This window comes from Schistocerca nitens, chromosome 2, assembly GCF_023898315.1.
Source record: "Schistocerca nitens isolate TAMUIC-IGC-003100 chromosome 2, iqSchNite1.1, whole genome shotgun sequence".
In the NCBI taxonomy this organism is placed as follows: domain Eukaryota; kingdom Metazoa; phylum Arthropoda; class Insecta; order Orthoptera; family Acrididae; genus Schistocerca; species Schistocerca nitens.
The window spans coordinates 458,820,668-458,841,114 of NC_064615.1; the positions used below are offsets into that span (position 1 = coordinate 458,820,668).

Below are 20,447 nucleotides of genomic sequence, written 5' to 3' on the forward strand. Positions count from 1 at the left end.
TTATTATCAATAATATACAATAAAAGTCTTGTAATAAGCAACATCCATAAGAAATTTTCATTTCATCATATTCTTTTAATGCCTTAATTATGATTTCAGTACTAATTGCCCTGTTATGTGGATCACAAAGCATAATTATTTATGAGAAGTGCTTCATGAAAAATAAAAATTAAGTGAAATCATAACTGAAACAGAAATTAATGTGCAAATCTTCAAAAAGCACTAGAGCAATTTGAAATATTTTATAGGTGGAAAATATTTATTCTTCATAAACTCAGGACCTCCGTTAGCACAGTTACAGGAAGTAAATACAAATATTAATAGTAAAGTGCTTATTTCGTTTCTCTTTTTCTCCTCCTCTGTCCTGTACCTCTCTGTGGTTTTCTCAAGGAAAGTTATCATTGCCTGTACCTTATCAGTCTTATCACGTTAGGTTTGCAAAGCTTGGGAAATGATAAAGATTACTGTGTGTTTATCCTAGTGGAGTAGATTTCACCCAGGCAACCGATGTCTGTTTTCCTGTAAGTATCAATTTTCTGCAAGACCACTGTTACCAAAGATTTTTGTTTTAAGTACAATGTCCAGTAAGTGAAGAAGGATCTAGCACTTCAAGTTGTCCTTTATTAAACTATTTTAAAGTCATTTGTACTCTGAATTTTAGAAATTTGCTTTTGCCAATTTTTCTCTCAAACAAATTATTCACAAAACTGGTCCCCTTCATGTAGCTACACAATGACTGAACTGTTTTCTCTCAGAAAAACTATTTGAAATATATACTTTTTTCAGTTTATTAGCAACAACTGGACTTGCCTGAATCAATATTAATTCAACTTGTCAACAAATTTAAGTCATGCTCTGTAAATAACATTTCACATTTCTTAAGTATTGTGGCATTATTTACTACTTCTTAGATCCACAAGGTCATTTTCTGATGAGCAACGATCTTCTCCCTAATGGCCATTATGCCTGTCATAATCTGTGCATTCCAAAGTAAAAGAAAACGACAGGCAATGGAGCAGATGTATGAATTGATTTTTGTGTAATCAATCTACACACTTAGAGTAAACTACTTCATTATGTGTTGCAATAAACAGTCAAATTTACCAACATACATCCTTCATATGCCTTTCAATATCATCCATGATGCCTAGTTGATGCAGGCATTTTTCTCTGCTTGTGGCCATTGCACTATAACTTGGACAGTTCATTCCGCTGATGACATTCTGCAATATTGATATTCTGAGCCTACCTATTGATTTTCTTCTTCAGATGTTTTCCTTTTGATGGTGTTTTTTAAGAAATTGTTGTACCTAAGCAGATAACCAGTCAATGTTGTCTTTCTTCATTGTATATTTTTTCATTGAGTTCTTTTAACACAGCCTTATTATTTTCTTCTTATATCCAGGACTTTTTTTTTACTTAGAAACTTATGGTATAAGTGCAGGAGCACTAAATTTCTTAAGTTATGATCTAACAGTGGTAGCTCCAGGTAGAAATATCAACAATGTAGAAAATACAGATTGCTACTTACCATAAAGATGATGCATTAAGTTGCAGACATCCACAATTAAGACACTTACACAAAGTTGTCAACCACAGCTTTCATCGACAAAAGTTAAACACACGCCATCCAAACACGTGCAAGCATACCTCATGCACACATGACCGCCAACTCTGGCAGCTCAGGCTATAACGCCTGTGCCTGGGAATATGGTGTATTTTTAATATTTTGGAAGACAAATGGTGACATATAAGTAGCCTTTTCAATCCTCAGAACCATTCACGAATCAGCAAGGAAACTCTGCAAACCTCCACAAAAACATAAATGCAGTTGGTGGAGCCCAGGAATTTCACATATGAGCCTGGAAAACTAGAATAGCCACCACAGAATTGGCAGAACTTCTTAGAAATACTGAAGAAAACATAAAAAACAATCAGAAGAATTAAGTGCATGTACCAGTTCAATAGACTGGAGAAATTAATGGCTTCAAATAGAACAACATATAAAATTTCTACAGGCCTTTTAGGGAACAAATTACAAATCAATTTATCTCCACCACTTAGATGGAACACTCAAGACACACTCAAAAACTAACTGTGATAGTCTAAAGTCTTCGAGAAACTACACAACTGTGAACCATGTAGACAAAAACTGCAATTTGATAAATACATCCTGACCAAAGACTCAGTTTCACTGATGCAAAATGGAGAATGTAACATGATATAACATCTCAAAAACAACAAGATACAGGGCACAAAGTCATTATACTACAAGCTGTCATTGTTAATGCACGAGAGAATAAAGTTATACCCACAGATTTGAAAAAAAGCTCTGATTTGCTGTCTATACCAAAAGAGTGACAAGACAGTTTAAACAGTTACTGAGATATTTCACTTCAGCCAATTACCTACAAAGTACTTAGTCTTACCCTTCTTACCATATTAGAGCAACACTCAGAATTCAAGACAGATGAATGCCATGTGGGCTTTCAACAAGGCTGATCTTGTGCAAAACAGATGTGGGATCTCAGGACGATACAGCAGCACCACCAGTCGATTTGCACAATATTCACATATACAGATTTTAGAAAAGCCATTGTTTGACTGCCCAAATTCTTTAATACTGCATGATTATAGTGTGGATAACAAAACAACTAACTTAATCCAACAGACTTTAAGAAACATATCCTATGAAGCAGAATTCATGGGTGACATCTCCAAATCACTTAACATAAAAACAGATGTATGGCAAGATGATGAGTTATTTCCACTTTTTTCAATCTCTGACTAGAGAAGATCATCAAAATATGGCTGAAAGAAATACCTGGCATAAATGTGGGAACAAAAAAATTAAAACATCAAAATAAAATGGCTTGCCTTTGCCAACTACCTTGCAATAATTACTAAAAGTAATTCTGAGGGCAGGTGTGCTGTAGAGAAGTTTTATGAGATTGATGATAAAACTGGTGTTGAAATTTCTTATCAGATGACATTGCCTGAGGAACCCACACACACACACACACACACCTGGGATCTGTCATAATGAAGAGTGAAAATCTCATTCTGGAAAATCATTCAGGTTCGACACCAAACCTACTTGGGTGAAATTATTGGGATCACTGGCAATGCCAAAAAAAAACAATAAAACTTGTGCAGAAAAATTACTTGAAGCCTACACAAACCTCTGGAGTATTTATAACAAGAAATATATTTCCATCAAAGCCAAACCATGCCACTACAAAACATCCATTCTCCCAAGACCACTTTACACAGCTGAGAAATTGTTAATTATTAATGTAAATGCCATAAAAAGGTGAACGATAGATACTGCAGAAAATATTCAGACTCAAGATCCAAGACAATATCCGGATGGTCAAAAATTATAAATAAACCACATTCCTTGACAGAACAATTTAGTTTCACTGCACAAAAAAAACATATGAAATTTTATGGTCATGTAGCACAGATGTATGACTCACACTTAACCAAGAAAATCTTCACCATCATAAATGGGATCCATAGAACCAAATTATGTTGGCTAGTCAGTACCCAGAAGGGTCTCAATGTAGCTGCTGTTGATCCACTGGCTACTATGCAGATAACATACAGATAGAACATCAACTCACTTAAATCCATGTTTGAACAACTAACAGAAAGAAGTCTAAAACTGAAAAAAATGTGTGGTTGCCAGAACAACAGCAGAACCATAATGACAGGATGAAGTGATTTTGGGAACATAAAAAGAACAAGAAGGTTAAAGCTATTTAGTGATGTTTAAAGGACTAAATGAAATAATAATAATAATAATAGTAATTTGTTGTTAGTAGTTCACTGAGGCTCTTCAAAGATTATGCACTTTTAGACAGACTGGTAGCTTCTTTACATCATAACAAAATAACTGGAAAATTTAACATCACCTGTAGATGATCAACCCTGGTGCAACAACTGACTTCTGAATCTCAACATAAAGATAAGTAGTGCAATAAATGTCACCCTCTTCTTTTTACTGTTCTTATTCTGTGTTTTCATGCAGTCATCACATAATTCTGTATTTGGCAATGCTAGTGGTATGGATGGCTGGATGGCCTTCCTGTTGCCACATCTCCCCCTCCTTGCCCCTGGGATGAAATTTGTGTACCACACTAGAGTTATCCCATGTGAAGAGTGAGAACATTTTTGAAATGTTTGCAAAGCATGTAACTGTGGCAAAATGCGAGTATCAGCCTGATATGTATGTAGTCATATGTGGGTAACCGCTTAAAAAGCACATCCATGTTGGCCACCACAATGACCCTCATTGTTAACCTACCATGTGGATTTGATCCAGGGCTGGTATGCCTCACCAAAACCCAAAAGCAGCATCATAATGCATGCTGGGTCAGTGTAATGAGTGGAAGTAGGCAAAGAACCCAATATTTTTTTATTCCATTCTCGCTTAAACAGTTGCAACTGTCATTATCTACAGTGTCCGTCTGAGCAACCTAAGGTGGAACAGTGACATAACTCTAGATACGAAAAAAGTAAGCACCCAAGTGAAATTCACTGAATTAATACTGTGAAAATGTTGTGCGCTGAACCGTTTATTGTAAATCTGCAGTTTAAGATGTAATCTCAGCAAAAGTGTGACTTGGTGTGATTAACACACACAGAGCTTTGCAGTAAATAAAGGCAGCAATAAGTGACAAAGAAATCATAAGACTGACCAGTTATGAAACACTAAGTTTTCAATTTGTGGTTTTTCACTACCCACTCATCTGCCAAGGAAGTATAATTCATCCATAAATAAATAATTCACTAAACATTCATCTTACTAATTCCTGAGCTTTGTTCATCATAATAAATAGCAACTATTTATTCACAACCGATACAAAAGAGTTACATGTTTGCACCTGTTACTGTCCTCCAGAGTAGTCATGAGCATTGTGTAGAACCTGTTGTCAACAATGTGGAAGGCATAGTATGCCATTAGTGGAGCCTGTTCTGTTGATGGTGCAAATGGAGCAGTCTACTGCCTGTCAAATCTCTGGAACAGTTCTGAAGCGAATACCATGAAGTGGTTCCTTCATATTTGGAATCAAGGTCTTAAGTCCGAGAAGTATGGTAGATGGTTCAGTACTTCCAAGTCCCATCGACCGAACAGAGCAACCACAGCTTGTCCTGTATGTGCCCACACATTGTTGTGCAAAATGATGGGTGGGTTGCACAAAAAGTGTCACCACTTCTTTCACAAAGCTGGTTGCAGTTGATGCTCCAAAAACGAACACTAATACTGTGCATTGATGATTGCTTTGGAGGAACGTAATGCATTAGGATAACAATCACAGTCGCACACAAGAATCACCAAAACTTTCACCATACTGGGGCTCTGATGCACTTTGGATTTTACGGCAACCCATAATGATGCCATTCGTTGGATTGGCGTCTCAGTTTTGGTTTTTACGATGTGGCCCATGTCACATCCAGTGTTATGATATGGTGTAAGAAAGCCTCTCCTTTGTGCTCATAGCACTCCAAGTGTGTCTGAGCAGCGTCATAATGCATCCATTTCAACATTTCTGTCAAGTCATGCGGAACCCACTGTGATGCAATTTTTCACAAGACCAGACATTCCTTCAGGATGCGAAGCACAGTTGTATGCACAAATCCAGGTTCATGGGAAAGCTTGCAAATCTTATGGCATTGATCACTATCCCCTAACGTGGCAAAAGCATGCAATTCTTCTTCAGAGATGCTAGGACGACTTGCCCGATGCATGTCTGCCACAGTCTGCTGGCCTTTATTGAAGGCTTTTACCCAATGTGCCAGTGTTCTGTACGGCAATGCCGATTCCCTGCACACCTCTTGAAGACCTTAATGACACTGTTGTGCTGTACAGCCTCTGGCACATTCAATCTTGATCCAACTCCATTGTTCCTGTTTCGAAAACGTAGTGACACCATTATGTTAGACTGCTTGCCCACAAGTGACTGTGTTTCCCTCGATTGTGCGCACGCTGGTGACATGGGATAGGTGAGTCCATTCTCTCAGAGGTAAGGTGGGCATGTCAACAACGTGTGCTATCAGTGACAATAGTAGATTCCATTGCATAGTGTCTCCTCAGCGGTGTTGCCACTATTTAAGTTCCAACCTACCTACATATGTATGTTTCACATCTTGTCCTAACCCACTGGATCAATTTCAACTAAGGTTGGTACATGTGTCACTCATTGTCCAGTGTGAAGCACCACTGAGGAACTAAGAACTGCCTACCTCCCACTCCAGTGGCAGTGGGACTGAAAACAAGGTGTTGTAGCAGGTGGACAGAGAGAGGGGGAGGAACAGATGGACAGTGAGAAGGGGAGGAGAAGATGGATAGAGAGATGAATGAGGAGGAGTTGGACACAGAGAAAGGGGAGGAGGAGCAGGTGGAAGATGGATAAAGGTAGTGGGCAGGTGGGGAAAAAAAGAAGGTGTGAGGTGGCAGGTGGAAGACGGAGAGAATGTGAGGACCCAGGTGGAAGTGGGCAGGTGTATGGGGAGGCAGGCGAAAGACAGACAGATAGTGAGGAGCATAGGGGAGAGGAACTGGATGCAATGGAACAGGTGGACAAGGGGTGCTTTGGAAGTGGCAGATGGAAGAGAGACAGTTTGTACGAAGGCAGGTGGAAGAGGCACAGGTTGTGAGAAGGTGCAGGGAAGAGTAGCAGTGTGTGCTGAAGCAGATGGAAGAGGGAGCAGGTGGAAGTGGGAGGGGATGTTGAGAGGCAGGTGGAAGACAGGCAATTTATGAAGAGGCAGGTGCAAAAGGGACAGGTTGTGAGGAGGTACATGGAAGAGGAACAGGGTATGATGAGGCAGGTTAAGGAGGTGAGCAGGTGGAAGTAGCAGGGTGTGTGGGGAACAACGTGGAAGAGGGACAGTTTGTGAGGAGACAGCAGGAAGAGAGACAAGTTGTGATGAAGCAAATGGAAGTGAGAAGACACAAAGTGAAGGGGGAACATAGATTAGGGAAGTTCTGATTGTTTTTATGAAACCATAGCTAACATCTAGCATCATGGATTCAGCTGACTTGAAATACTATAAAAGTATGGAATGCAATTTACCTCTTATTTGTATCATTCAGTGTGTCAAGGAGGTTGCGAGAATGAACACTGCAGGGAGCCATTGTTTTTGTCAATGTGTTTAAGGACCAAAATCGTGTCACATGGCTGAACACCTCAGATACATTTAACATGCTCTCTGGAGTTGTATAGTGTAAAACAGCAGAGATTCAGATATATATGTGTGAAGTATATGTGATATACATGTTCACAGGTAAGGCCATTGGTCAAGAGTGTTTGTATAATTGCTGTGCAATGGACACAAGTTGAATTGTGTGAGTCCTCACTCTCTGGTAGCAATACTTCCAAACTCTGAGGATGATACCTGGCTCTGCCACGTGTACTTTTTTCTCACTACACAGACTGTCTATAAATACAGTGTAATACTTAGTGGACTGGAATACTTTTTCATGGTAAATGATGTATGTGGGGAAAAAAGCATTAATTTATAATTGATTTTGTAAAATTTTGTTACAGTACAGTAATTTGATTTCTGGCTAAAAATTACTTTTGTAATTACATTTGTGTTCGGGAAGTTTATTTACATTAGTGTTTCCCAGGAAAAAAATGTTATGTTTTTTGCAGTGTATTTTTGAGTATATTTTCAGTTGTTTTATTCATTTTGCTATTCATATGCACATCTAAATAGCTACACAACCATTTTAGGACAATCTGCACTTATGATGCAGTGGGGACAGGAACTGAAATGTTAATTTCATTGCCAAATTCATGTCATCTACATAAATGTGATTTTTTGAGCTTTGAACAATCATCAAAATGTCCTTGTCTGTCATAATTAATCCTGTACACAAATCACTATCAATGGGAACAAATACATCCAGTCATGCTGTAGGACAGCCTAATAATGCAGCAGCTCGGAAAAATACTTCACGATTTTCTTGTTGCATCAGATTTGTATGCAATTCCTTCTCTGTCATCATCAGGAGCAACAGTGTCAGTAAGCCATATGGTAGTTTATTAAGCTGACTGGATTGTCTTATGGGGACATGTGATATTCATGAAAATTCCATATACTGTCAGAGATTTTGTTGATGTCTATGATGGAAGAACACTGATAGTTATGTTGATTTCATTAAATGGTAGGTAATTAACCATATTTCTCTGTTGACTTTCAAACTCAAGTGACCATTTCCATGCACAACTAAGGATATAGCCACTATCCCAATTAAAGTTGTTGTTGCACATTCTAATCTCAGTGGCTTCTTTGCTGACAGAATACCAGTAGACAGATGCAGAGGATGAGATATCCATTTAGTCAAACATAATTATATGTTCATTCATGAGGCTGTGTTTGGCAACAGCAGATTTGTAATAATCATGATATTTAATGTGACAGTGCTGGAGAGATTCCAATTTACCTCTAATGAGGTAACAGAAATTAAGATGAGAACAAATCTGAAATGAACAATAAAACACAATACAAAAGAAACAACTGGAGAGATGTGACAAATCATAGTAAAAAAAAATGTTTTTGTAAATATAACAGAACAGAAAGAAAAATTTTACCTTAAACTGTTTTTGCACATGATTAAAAATGATCTCTTCCCCAGTTTATCTTAAAGTATTTTAGATTTTTGGTGGCTGAAGTCTGTACAATCAAATTTTTGTATTTCAGATGATTATTGAAGATGTCAAATCAAAACAGTTCTGCTGCTGGATATGTGAAACTACCAACAGTTCAGACAGGAATTTCTGCTCAAGCGTAAGTCCTGCTGCTTGCAAATGATTTTCACATTTATAAAATGTTACATTTTTTGAAGTGTATTGTATCTAACCCAAAACAACTGTAAGATATTTATATACATATATTGTTCTTGCATTGTCTATATCCCTTATGAAGATGCCCGTTGCTGTAAACAGCTATCAAAGTGGAGGTATTGACCGACATACTTATGGAGCCATCTGAAGGATGGAGATCGACATCTAGGATGGTGGCTCAACGAGCTGAGAAGGACCATGTGAACTGAATTTGGGAACAAGTGTTGAGGTTATGGAGGGAAGACCAAAGGTTGTCCCTTCCATGACTTCATATCATGAAAGCGTCGTCAATGAATCTGAACCAGACAGGTGCCATGCAAGTACCTATGGCAATACCTCAGATTTGTTTGTAGATTTGGCCTTTCTAAAGTGAAATTTCGGCCGAGGATGTGGTTGGCTAGGAGGATTAGGAAAGAAGTTGTGGGTTTGGTACAGAAGGATGTTGGGAAATGTAGTGTTCCATGATTATAAAGCCATGGGCATGCATTGTTGGTGCATAAGGACATTGCATCCACAGTGACTAACAAGGAGTCTGGTGGTAATGGGACAGGAATTGTGGAGAGGTAGTGAGGGAAGTGAACAATATCCTCCTAATACCAAAGCCACCACCTCTTTCCTAATCCTCCTAGACAACCACTTCCTCACCCAGAATTAATTATTTCAAATCTACAAACAAATCTGTGGTACTGCCATGGGTAGTCACATGGCACCTTCCTATGACAACCTATGTATCGGCCATATGGAGGACTCGTTCCCATCCAGTCAACACCTGAAACCTCTCATCTGGTTCAGATTCATTGATGACATTTTCATGATTTGGACTCACAACAGAGACAACCTTTACTCTTTCCTCCATAACATTGACAACTGTTTCCAAATCTGCTTCAGTTGGTTCTTCTAAACTCATCAAGCCCTTCCAGGATGTCAGTCTCCAACTCTCAGGGGGCTCCATAAAATTGCCTGTCCATATCAAGTGCACCAACTACCAACAGTACCTCTACTTTGACAGTGGTCACCCAATCCATGTCAAAAAGTCTTTTTCTTACAGCCCCATCACCCATTGATGCCGCATCTGCAGTGGAAAGCAGGAGTTGTTGAAATATACTGATAACCTTACCAGAGCCTTTACTGACAGACAATACCCTATCCAGCTCATCCATAAACAAGTCACCCATCTGCTCTTCTGATGCCAGTAAACCTGTTAACCAGCCAGTGACCAGCACTTGCCTGATCACGCAGTATCACCCTGGCCTTGAAAAGCTCAACCACATCCTCCACCAGGGATTCGGCTACCTTACTTTGTGTCTTGGGATGAGGGATATCCTTCTCAAAATCCTTCCCACATTCCCCAGAGATGTGATTTACCACCCGCCCAACCTATAAAATACCTTTCTCTCTCCATACTCCAGTCCTATTCCTAGTCCTGTGCCTCACTGGTCATCCCCTTGCAGTCAGCCCAGGTGTGTGGCCTGTCTCATACACCCGCCCACAACCTCATACTGCAGTCCAGTCACAGGCATTTCCTACCCATTAAAAGACAGGGCCATGTGTGAAAGCAACAATGTTATATATCAGCTAAACTTCAATTACCGCATAGCATTCTATGTGGACATGACAAGTAACCAATTGTCTACTCAGCTGAATGTCCATTGCCAAACTGTGGCAAACCACAAACTTGACCATCCAGTTGTCAAACACACTGCACACCACAACACAAATGACTTCAACATCTGCTTCAGTATGTGGGCCATTTGGATACTCCCTTCCAGCACAAGTTTTGCTGAACCATGCAGGTGGATCTGTCTCTCCACAACATTCTATGGTCTTGCAGTCCCTTTGGCCTAAATCTCAGTTAACGTTTTGTTACTGGACCACCTTGTGTTTCCCTTCTCTCTTCTGTCCTTCTGTGCCCAAATCTTGCACTGCCTTGAGGACATTCTGACAATCTCCTTCGGCTTCTCTCCCTCTCCCTCTCCCTCTCCCTCTCCCTCTCCCTCTCCCTCTCCCTCTCCCTCTCCCTCTCCCTCTCCCTCTCCCTCTCCCTCTCCCTCTCCCTTTCCCTCTCCCCTCTATTTCTCCTTCTTCATCTTCACCTTTCCATCCATTTTCCACCCTCCCTCATTTTTCCTCCTCATTTCCCCCATCTCCATTTTCTGACACCTCTTATTGTACCCTCTGTACTTTTTTCGTCTTGTTGTGTGGCCACAAAGTCATCTATCCAAAGACCTGCCTCTTTGCTGCTACCCATTCTTTGTGGCCTTGCCTACCCTCTCTCCACTCCATCAGATCAGACAACTGTTTTCAATAATTGGATATCAATAATTAGTCTTGCTGTTGCCACCATAGTGTGTCTATGTGTGTGTGAATATGTGGACTATGTGTACTATTGCTGGAAAAAGAACTCGTGCTTGAAACCTAGTGTGAATGCTGTTTTCTGCTACGTGTTACTGTGCTCCACATATCACTCCATTATTTTACATAAATTTTACATTTAGTATCTGAGAATGATTTGGATTCCCTGCCTAGCCCATGTATCAATAGGGAGAACATGTCAGAGATACTCGGAATCCAGGTGAGAGCTGTGGCTTTTGCCAGTCTGAGGCACAGCAGCTGTGGCAAACACATAAGTTGATGCCACCCTCTGATGAGTGTTTACTGTTAAATTCCACAGCCCATCTATTGCTAGCCAGTCTCTTCCTAGTCACTGAAGCCTTTAGTTATGTGCGATTGAATAGTAGAGTTTTTACTTTGCTTGATTTAAATTTGTGATTTAGATTGATCCTTGAATTATTGTGTACACTTAAGATGATTTTGCCATGCTCTTATTACAGAAGGAACACAAAACACATTGCTGCAAAAATTACAGTTCCTGCTTAAATCTTCTTTCACTACATTCCACCAAGTTGCATACAAATATTGACTAACCTCAGCTAGCCTATTCCAGAATGCACATTTATCTATGTTATCATCAATCTGCCCCAAACAAACTGCAAAAAGTTTTCACCTTTGTTCTCTAGGCTTACAGATAACTCACCTTTACTGTTTGAATCATTACTCTGCATGACATTAATGAAAAACTTCTCTGACTGGACTGGTATTCCATGACTCTCACTTAACATCATCACATACATCACTTACCTTATCTATATTGTCAACATCATTCATGAGTAACTCTGAAACTTCATTATTCTTAAACACCACAAATACCTGACATTCATCAACATCAACACCATCATCATCATATTCTTCCAAAATTACTTCATCAACGTCATTAACAACTCAAGTCTCATGTCCATCAACACCTACATTCATTTGAAATAATCTACCAGTCTCAGACTTACCAACCTCAGTAATTTCACAGCTCTCTTTCACATCTATATATAAAATATCACCTAGTTCAGATCCAACACAGTCATCACCTGATTTACATACATCAATAACACTGTTTTCTGACCAAGAGAATAAGTCATTAGTACATACTACATCAAAATTCTCACTACTCTCATGTTTTGGTTTGTGATTAGTACCTACCTCACCATAATTAAACATAGTATCCCAAAACTTTTGATCAATACGTAAATGAGAAATCTGATATTTTTTCTGTTCACCTTCAGATACCTGTGCCATATTATTAACACTGTTTTTATTGTCTAATTGAAAGTGTAAATTGTGGGTCCTGTGCTTGTTGTGTTTCCTTGCCCCAAAAACTTCATTGAGGTGGATGCCATTCCCCAAGTACTTACTTCTATGATTGTTTCTCCTATTAAATTGCCCATGGTTATCCCCATTATTCCTATCCTGCTGACATTAAAAATTTCTTTCTCTATTAACATTTTGTTCCTGATAGAAGTTACCATTATCTCTGTTTCTGTAGTTACTTCCACTGTGATTTCTATCATTCTGATTCTTATGGTACATACTTCTTTCTACTGCCCTATCCAGCCTGTCAACATATTGTAAAAATTGTTCAAGACCATTTTCAGGTCCATGTACTAAATCCCACTGCAAACTTTCTGGTAATCTCCTTTTAAGAGCATCAATCAATGTCATTTTGTCAAATGGTTTGTCAAGGTGTGTCAATTTCTTAAGTTGGTTCTTACAAAACTCTTTCAGAGTAGCATCCCTTTTCTTATAATTAGGACCATTCAAAAATTCACTTTTAATTCTCCCCTGTTCAGCTTCCAACCAAACTTTATTTAAAAACTTTTCTTGAAACTTTGATATGTTTCCCACTGACCTAAATTTAAATTTAGGAGCTTCACCTTCAAGACACCTTTTAACAGATTAAGTTTTTTGATTATCACTCATGCCTGACACAAAACTGTCTCTACAGTGGTGCATAAAATCCACTGGATGTAAATTGTCTGATGGGAAACTTTCCATTGGAGTGCTGGACCACGCAATACCATTGACTAAATACAGATTTTTGTGAATGCAATTTTCATGAACTGATGCAATTTTTTTATCTAAAACATTTACATTAGTTTGCATATTGTTTGTAACATTTAAAATTTTTTGGTCTAAAGTGGTAATGTTTTGTTCCATTTTTTCCGCCATGGCCTTCTGTTCAACTCTGATGTCATCAACATTCTTTGACTGTCCATCCAATTCGGCAATGAACTCATTTTCCAAAACAAAAAATTTATTTCCTAAGACATCAACTTTTTCATGGAAGTTTTTTAACCCTTCTGACAACCCATTTTTTAGCTCTGAAACCTGATTACTAAGTTGGTCTATTTGGTAATGTATAATATCCATTTTACTATTGTTTTCAGTTTTCAGATCATTTAAATGTCCTTGTAGTGAAGTAAATTTTTCAGTTAACTGATTATTAATGGCACTAAATTTTCTATTGTTATCTTTCTTCATTTCTTCTATTTTTACCAAAATTAACTGCAAAATGACAGTTTTTACTGTTTCTTTACTGACTACAATTTCACTTGTCTCAGACATGTCCTGGCTGGGTCCTACAGCTTTCTCTTCTGCATCACTACTACACTCACCTATATTCATTTTATTAATAAGGACTCGAATCCACAAACAAATTAATTTCACAAATAGTTTGTACTCATCTTTCCTTTTTGATGTCCCTGGTTGTAGAAGTCCACTTCCATTCGATCCATTCCAACAGTGTTGGTAGCACATCATCACTGTTGATATGACTTCGTTGGGCAGCTCTTGGTCTTCTATCTTTGAGTGATAAGAAATCTGTTCATACATGAATCACTTCTCTTCTTCTTCTGCAACAGACAAAACTTCATTATCAGTCAGCTGATCCCAGACAATGCCACTGCTTGTCATCTACCCCTCCTTCACATCATTTGTTGACTGGCTCTATCTTTGCCATTTTTAAATAAGCTTCAAGAGGAGTAAGATTTACAATAAATTTTTTACTTATCTTCTATTCTCATAATTGGCTCCAGTTCTTCATGTCTAGGGGCTGATTCTTGAAGCTGAAATTTTTGACATTATAGGTTCTCATGTTTGCAATTGATGCAATAACTTCTGAAGAATTGCCTGAGTAGTAATTTCTGCTTTTTTAAAAAAAAAAAAAAAAAAAAAAAAGAAAGAAAGAAAGAAAGAAAAAGAATAGAAATTTTAACTGTACATACAGAGCTAGAAATACTGATTGTAACAACAAAAATAAAGTAATTTCTTTTTATGGATTATAGCTTGAAATATACCACATCACATTCAAAATCATATGAAATTCTTTTAGAAAAACAGCTGAGATAATATTAACCTTTTTAAAAAGTTGTAATTATTTCTGGTATCGACTACTTCTATTGAGGAAAAGTAATGCAAGAGGAGGGTGTCCCTTCACAAAGTGGTACACTGTTCCTTGTTGACATTTTTGACTGTCACACTGATACAATGGTAGTGTATCTGAGGGCAATATTATGGAACTGGAAGAGGACGTAGATAAAGATGAAATGAGAGATATGATAATGTTTGAAGAATTTAATGGAACATTGAAAGACCTGAGTCAAAAAAAGGCCTCAGGAGTAGACAACATTCCATTAGAACTACTGATAGCTTTGGAGAGCCAGACATGACAAAACTCTTCCATCTGGTGAGCAAGATGTATGAGAAAAGCAAAATACCCTCAGACTTCAAGAAGAATATAATAATTTCATTCCCAAAGAAAGCAGGTGTCGACAGGTGTGAAAATTACCAAACTATCAGTTTAATAAGTCATAGTTGCAAAATACTAACACAAATTCTTTACCGACAAATGGAAAAACTGATTGAAGCCGACCTCGGAGAAGATTGGTTTGGATTACGTAGAAATGTTGGAACACACAAGGCAATACTGACCCTATGACTTATCTTAGAAGATAGATTAAGGAAAAGCAAACCTATATTTCTAGCATTTGTAGACTTAGAGAAAGCTTTTGACAATGTTGACAGGAATACTCTCTTTAGAATTCTGAATATGACAGGGGTAAATTACAGAGAACAAAAGGCTATTTACAATTTGTACAGAAACCAGATGACAGTTATAAGAGTTGAGAGGCATCAAAACGAAGCAGTGGTTGCAAAGAGAGTAAGACAGGGTTGTAGCCTATCGCTGATGTTGTTGAACCTGTATATTGAGCAAGCAGTAAAGGAAACAAAAGAAAAATCTGGAGTAGGAATTAAAATCTATGGAGAAAAATAAAAACCTGGAAGTTTGCTGATGACACTATAATTCTGTCAGAGACAGCAAAGGACCTGGAAGAGCAGTTGAACAGAATGGAGAGTCTCTTGAAAGGAGGATATTAGATGAACATCAACAAAAGCAAAACCAGGATAATGAAATGTAGTCAGATTAAATCAGGTGATTCTGAGGGAATTAGATTAAGAAGTGGGACACTTAAAGTAGTAGATGAGTTTAGCTATCTGGGGAGCAAAATAAATGTTGATGGTTGAAGTAGAGAGGATATGAAGTGTAGACTAGCTATGGCAAGAAAAGCATTTCTGAAGAAGAGAAATTTGTTAACATTGTGTATAGATTCTCTTCTTTAAGTATTTGGATGGAGTGTAGCCATCCATGGAAGTGAAACATGGACAATAAGTAGTTTAGACAAGAAGAGAATAGAAGCTTTTGAAATGTGATGCTACAGAAGAATTCTGAAGATTCGATGAATAGGTAATGTGACTGAAAGCCTATATATATTTTAAGGTCCCATCATTATGGTAAACACTTTATAATTTCTTCAACTAATCATTGTCGGGAACGATGCACTTGGTGATGCTGTAGTATATACTTTTGCATTAAAGGAGAATACTCACTGAAAAGTAGAAGCATTGAGTTGTCAATAAGCACACATTAAAAGAAAGAAAACTTGCTGGTATTTTTTGGAGTAATCCTTTATTGAGCTAGAGTAGAATGCACGCAGAAAACACTCCTCCACCCTACCCACCCCCCCACCCCCCCACCCCCCCGAATCAAACCTCCCCCCCCCCCCCCTCCACAGACACACACACACACATGCATACGAACACCTATGTGCCTACATGATGGACTTACAGCACCAGTGCTGCGTTTCAGCAGGTGAACAAGTTGTGGTGAGGTAATGTCAAGAGGGGTGGGAGACAGGAGACAGGGAGAAGGAGTGGGGGTTGGTGGCCAACAACTCAGAGGGAGGCAGCTGGTTTGCCAGCTAGGAATGCAGGAGTGAAGTGTGGCAGGTATATGTGCTAGGCATGTGATGCACTGTTATAGGAGCCCTTGGGGACTGGGGACATGACATGGGGACATGAATTGGGATTGTGTGACAGGACAAAGAAAGGGGAAACTGCATAGTTCAGAGAAGCTGGTGGTGGAGGGAAGGATCTAGAAGGTCCAGGTTGTGAAGCAGCCATTGAAATTGAGCATGCTGTATTCAGCTGCATGTTTTTCCATCAAATTTTTTCTAGAAACTTTGTTCTTGGCAAGAGGTTGGCAGTGGCTATTCATCCTGGTGGACAGCTTGCTAGTAGTCATACGGACACAGTGTTTGCAACAGAGTTGGTAAATGACATGGTTGCTTTCACAGGTGGCCCAGCATCTGATGAGGTAGGATAAGCCTGCGACAGAACTGGAGTAATAGTAGTAATCTGAGTCTGCCTGTTCAATCATAATGTTTAATCCAAGGGCTGGAAATATTTTGATAGCTAGATGATCAAGATTTTTCCATCATAGGTGTTTAGTTAAAATTACCACTGAATTACCATCACTAAATGGATAATGCAAATATGAATTCCAATCATGGGATTTTCATAAGAATGCCCTCATACTTTACTAGCTTCCTATAAAATTACTATTAATTTTTTGTTGATACTATGCAGCTTCTGATGTGACTGGTGTTTTCAACAAAATGCAGATTTCATAACAGTGATGTTTTTTCCTTCCAGTGTTGGGGGGTATGAGGTGAGGAAGGAATATAAATTTTCTCAGCTTCTGGAAATATGCATGTGAGAGATTTTGCATTAGCAGATGTTGGAATCACAATCATTATTTGATGCCAGTTATTTTTAATGCTTAATAATAACTGTCTGTTACCTGTTCTGTGATTGTCTGTTGGAGAAAAGTCTCAGAAGACTGCATACTATTGGTGGTTTTGTGCAATATTTGCTGATCATTCTGTTATACCTTATATGCAAGAAAAAATATTTTTAGTCAATAGCACATTAAAGATACATCAAGAAGAGATAAATTTATTTGGTACTGTTTCCTAAAATTATATATATATATATATATATATATATATATATAATTTTCCACATGGAATGTTTCCCTCTGTTATATATATATATATATATATATAATAGAGGGAAACATTCCACATGGGAAAAATATATCTAAAAGCAAAGATGATGTGACTTACCGAACGAAAGTGCTGGCAGGTCGATAGACACACAAACAAACACAAACACACACACAAAATTCAAGCTTTCGCAACAAACTGTTGCCTCATCAGGAAAGAGGGAAGGAGAGGGAAAGACGAAAGGATGTGGGTTTTAGGGGAGAGGGTAAGGAGTCATTCCAATCCCGGGAGCGGAAAGACTTACCTTAGGGGGAAAAAAGGACGGGTATACACTCGCACACACACACATATCCATCCACACATATACAGACACAAGCAGACATATTTAAAGACAAAGAGTTTGGGCAGAGATGTCAGTCGAGGCAGAAGTGCAGAGGCAAAGATGTTGAATGACAGGTGAGGAATGAGTGCCGGCAACTTGAAATTAGCGGAGATTGAGGCCTGGTGGATAACGGGAAGAGAGGATATATTGAAGAGCAAGTTCCCATCTCCGGAGTTCGGATAGGTTGGTGTTAGAGGGAAGTATCCAGATAACCCGGACGGTGTAACACTGTGCCAAGATGTGCTGGCCGTGCACCAAGGCATGTTTAGCCACAGGGTGATCCTCATTACCAACAAACACTGTCTGCCTGTGTCCATTCATGCGAATGGACAGTTTGTTGCTGGTCATTCCCACATAGAATGCATCACAGTGTAGGCAGGTCAGTTGGTAGATCACGTGGGTGCTTTCACACGTGGCTCTGCCTTTGATCGTGTACACCTTCCGGGTTACAGGACTGGAGTAGGTGGTGGTGGGAGGGTGCATGGGACAGGTTTTACACCGGGGGCAGTTACAAGGGTAGGCGCCAGAGGGTAGGGAAGGTGGTTTGGGGATTTCATAGGGATGAACTAAGAGGTTACGAAGGTTAGGTGGATGGCGGAAAGACACTCTTGGTGGAGTGGGGAGGATTTCATGAAGGATGGATCTCATTTCAGGGCAGGATTTGAGGAAGTCGTATCCCTGCTGGAGAGCCACATTCAGAAACTGATCCAGTCCCGGAAAGTATCCTGTCACAAATGGGGCACTTATGTGGGTCTTCTGTGGGAGGTTCTGGGTTTGAGAGGATGAGGAAGTGGCTCTGGTTATTTGCTTCTGTACCAGGTCAGGAGGGTAGTTGCGGGATGCGAAAGCTGTTGTCAGGTTGTTGGTGTAATGCTTCAGGGATTCCGGACTGGAGCAGATTCGTTTGCCACGAAGACCTAGGCTGTAGGGAAGGGACTGTTTGATGTGAAATGGGTGGCAGCTGTCGTAATGGAGGTACTGTTGCTTGTTGGTGGGTTTGATGTGGACGGACGTGTGAAGCTGGCCATTGGACAGGTGGAGGTCAACATCAAGGAAAGTGGCATGGGATTTGGAGTAGGACCAGGTGAATGTGATGGAACCAAAGGAGTTGAGGTTGGAGAGGAAATTCTGGAGTTCTTCTTCACTGTGAGTCCAGATCATGAATATGTCATCAATAAATCTGTACCAAACTTTGGGTTGGCAGGCTTGGGTAACCAAGAAGGCTTCCTCTAAGCGGCCCATGAATAGGTTGGCGTATGAGGGGGCCATCCTGGTACCCATGGCTGTTCCCTTTAATTGTTGGTATGTCTGGCCTTCAAAAGTGAAGAAGTTGTGGGTCAGGATGAAGCTGGCTAAGGTAATGAGGAAAGAGGTTTTAGGTAGGGTGGCAGGTGATCGGCGTGAAAGGAAGTGCTCCATCGCAGCGAGGCCCTGGACGTGCGGGATCAGATTCTGAATGTGGCTCTCCAGCAGGGATACGACTTCCTCAAATCCTGCCCTGAAATGAGATCCATCCTTCATGAAATCCTCCCCACTCCACCAAGAGTGTCTTTCCGCCGTCCACCTAACCTTCGTAACCTCTTAGTTCATCCCTATGAAATCCCCAAACCACCTTCCCTACCCTCTGGCTCCTACCCTTGTAACCGCCCCCGGTGTAAAACCTGTCCCATGCACCCTCCCACCACCACCTACTCCAGTCCTGTAACCCGGAAGGTGTACACGATCAAAGGCAGAGCCACGTGTGAAAGCACCCACGTGATCTACCAACTGACCTGCCTACACTGTGATGCATTCTATGTGGGAATAACCAGCAACAAACTGTCCATTCGCATGAATGGACACAGGCAGACAGTGTTTGTTGGTAATGAGGATCACCCTGTGGCTAAACATGCCTTGGTGCATGGCCAGCACATCTTGGCGCAGTGTTACACCGTCCGGGTTATCTGGATACTTCCCACTAACACCAACCTATCCGAACTCCGGAGATGGGAACTTGCTCTACAATATATCCTCTCTTCCCGTTATCCACCAGGCCTCAATCTCCGCTAATTTCAAGTTGCCGCCACTCATTCCTCACCTGTCATTCAACAACATCTTTGCCTCTGCACTTCTGCCACGACTGACATCTCTGCCCAAACTCTTTGTCTTTAAATATGTCTGCTTGTGTCTGTACATGTGTGGATGGATATGTGTGTGTCTGCGAGTGTATACCTGTCCTTTTTTTCCCCCTAAGGTAAGTCTTTCCGCTCCCGGGATTGGAATGACTCCTTACCCTCTCCCTTAAAACCCACATCCTTTCGTCTTTCCCTCTCCTTCCCTCTTTCCTGATGAGGCAACAGTTTGTTGCGAAAGCTTGAATTTTGTGTGTATGTTTGTGTTCGTTTGTGTCTCTGTTGACCTGCCAGCACTTTCATTTGGTAAGTCACATCATCTTTGTTTTTATATATATATATATATATATATATATATATATAT

At 39.7% G+C, this 20,447-nt stretch overlaps 1 protein-coding gene across 1 annotated transcript in view; it reads left to right on the plus strand.

The window, feature by feature from the left end:
- The first annotated feature begins 446 nt into the window (after positions 1-446).
- LOC126236346 (ATP-binding cassette sub-family C member 12-like) overlaps positions 447-20,447 on the plus strand; it is a 535,156-nt gene continuing 515,155 nt past the window's right edge. The window contains exons 1-2 of the mRNA XM_049945576.1: positions 447-521; positions 8,716-8,802. Coding sequence (XP_049801533.1) covers positions 8,729-8,802 — 74 coding nt within the window. The 5' untranslated portion in view covers positions 447-521; positions 8,716-8,728. The remainder of the gene's footprint in view (positions 522-8,715; positions 8,803-20,447) is intronic.